Consider the following 2,006-nt stretch of genomic DNA (forward strand, 5'->3'; position numbering starts at 1 on the left):
CTTTCTAAGTCTTAGTTTTCATACTTATGAATTTAACTTTTAAAATTCATAGATAAACTGTAATTCATAGGTTTAAACTGTAAGATACATTACATAACATCAGACTAAAGTATTTATGCATAAATGAGACTGGGAATGTATTTGTAGGAGCAATGGATGAAGGAAATAAAGTGAAGAGACAAGAATAGGGAGAGTAGAGTTTCTGAGTCTAGACACACTGGATCAGCCAATCACAGATGAAGGGCACTGAGGAATAAGAGTGCATCTTACGTTCCCCCAAACCAATGAACTTGTGTTGTGCCCTGGGCCAATCTGCTCTCAGAAGCAGAGAGGGCAGGAGGCTGGGTGGGGCTCACAAGGAAGACCAGGGTTCCTGCTGCTTACACCTGCTTTTGACACAGCTTGCAACTACACAAACAGATATCATGGTGCATCTAACTCTTGAGGAGAAGGCTAATGTCATTGCCTTGTGGGGCAAGATAATGTTGGATGAAGTTGGTGCTGAAACGCTAGGCAGGCAGGTATTCAGCTTACAAGGCAGGCTTAAGGAGAGTGAGTGTCAGCTGGGCGAGTAGGGACAGAGCTGTCGCCTGAGATTCTGGCAGGCACTGACTCCCTCTGTTCTTATGCTGTTTTCACCCCCTAGGCTGCTGGTTGTCTACCCCTGAACTAAGAGATTCTTGAGCACTTTGGGGACTTGTCCTCTGCTGATGCTGTTATGAGGAACCCTAAGGTAAAGGCCCATGGCAAGAAGGTGCTAGACTCCTTTACTGAAGGCATGAGGCGACTCGACAACCTCAAGGACGTCTTTGCTAAGCTGAGTGAGCTGCACTGTGAGAAGCTGCGCGTGAATCCTGAGATGTTCAAGGTGAGTCTATGGGACCCTTAAAGTTTTCCTTTTTTTGGTGATCAAGTACCTATCATGGGAGAGAGCTAAGCCGCAGGACACAGTTCAGAATGGAGAAGAGATAGTCTGCTTACATCACTGTGGACTCCTCAGGACCATTCAGTTTCTTTTACCTTCTTTGTTCTCAGCCATCATTTCTTCTTATTCATTCTTGTTTTTCTCTGTTTGTTCTTGGAAGTATCTTTTTTTATATTTAAACACTTTGAGTGTTTAAATGTTTGAGTGTTAAGACTTCTTTTAAGTCACTTAAAAATTTTATCTCATGTTTTTCCCCTATCTCTTCCTTTCAAAGCAAGGAAGACAAAATGATGTATTACTTCTTGAAATAGTTCAAAAGAATAAAAAGTGATAGCACGTTCTGAATTAAGACAGAAAGAGAAAACATCTGTAAGTATAAATTCAGGCTGATGTGGGTGGCTTCACATCAGTAGTAACATCTGCACTTCAGACATTTTTTTGCTTATAGTCTAGGGGCACAGCTTGAGATGAGGATGAAATACTAAGTCCAAATTGGGTGCCTCTGCTAACAGTGTTCTTGTTTTTTATCTCTACCACACAGTGCCTGGGGAACATACTGGTGAGTACACTGGCTCGATGTTTTGGCAAAAGATTCACCCCAGAGTTGCAGGCTGCCTATCAGAAGGTGGTGGCTGGTGTGGCTGATGCCCTCACCTACGAATACCATTTAGATCCTGTCCTATTTTCTTTTTAAAAAGGAATATTTATTTTTAATTTGTTGATGATTGGTTTACAACACTGGTTTGATTGCTACATTAAATTGAATTAATCATAGGTGTATATACTTCACCTCCCACTTCTGGCCAATTCCCACCCCTCTAGGTTATTACAGAGCTCCCATTTTAATTCCTTGAGTTGATGCCCATTGTAATAGCTTACAGTGAATGGTGTCAGATTTATGGCTTCCAGAGGAGACAGTTTCGATCCAGGGCCAGAGACAAGGCTTGATCACTCAGAGCTTTTGCGTGGCAGAAGTTTTATTACAGTGAAAAAGGGACAGAGAAAGCTTCTGACATAGACATCAGAAAACTCACTTCCGCAACGTACATTTTAAAATACCATGATTAGTCAGAAGGTTCTT

The 2,006-nt window shown here is 41.8% G+C and overlaps 1 protein-coding gene across 1 annotated transcript; it reads left to right on the forward strand.

Annotated features, from left to right (window-relative positions):
- Positions 1-425: 425 nt before the first annotated feature.
- LOC122702171 (hemoglobin subunit beta-like) lies at positions 426-1,619 on the forward strand. The gene is given in 4 exon segments (XM_043915685.1): positions 426-517; positions 647-675; positions 678-868; positions 1,467-1,619. Coding segments are annotated over 4 exon segments (465 nt in total).
- Positions 1,620-2,006: the final 387 nt, after the last annotated feature.

The sequence above is a fragment of the Cervus elaphus genome, chromosome 1 (assembly GCF_910594005.1).
Source record: "Cervus elaphus chromosome 1, mCerEla1.1, whole genome shotgun sequence".
In the NCBI taxonomy this organism is placed as follows: domain Eukaryota; kingdom Metazoa; phylum Chordata; class Mammalia; order Artiodactyla; family Cervidae; genus Cervus; species Cervus elaphus.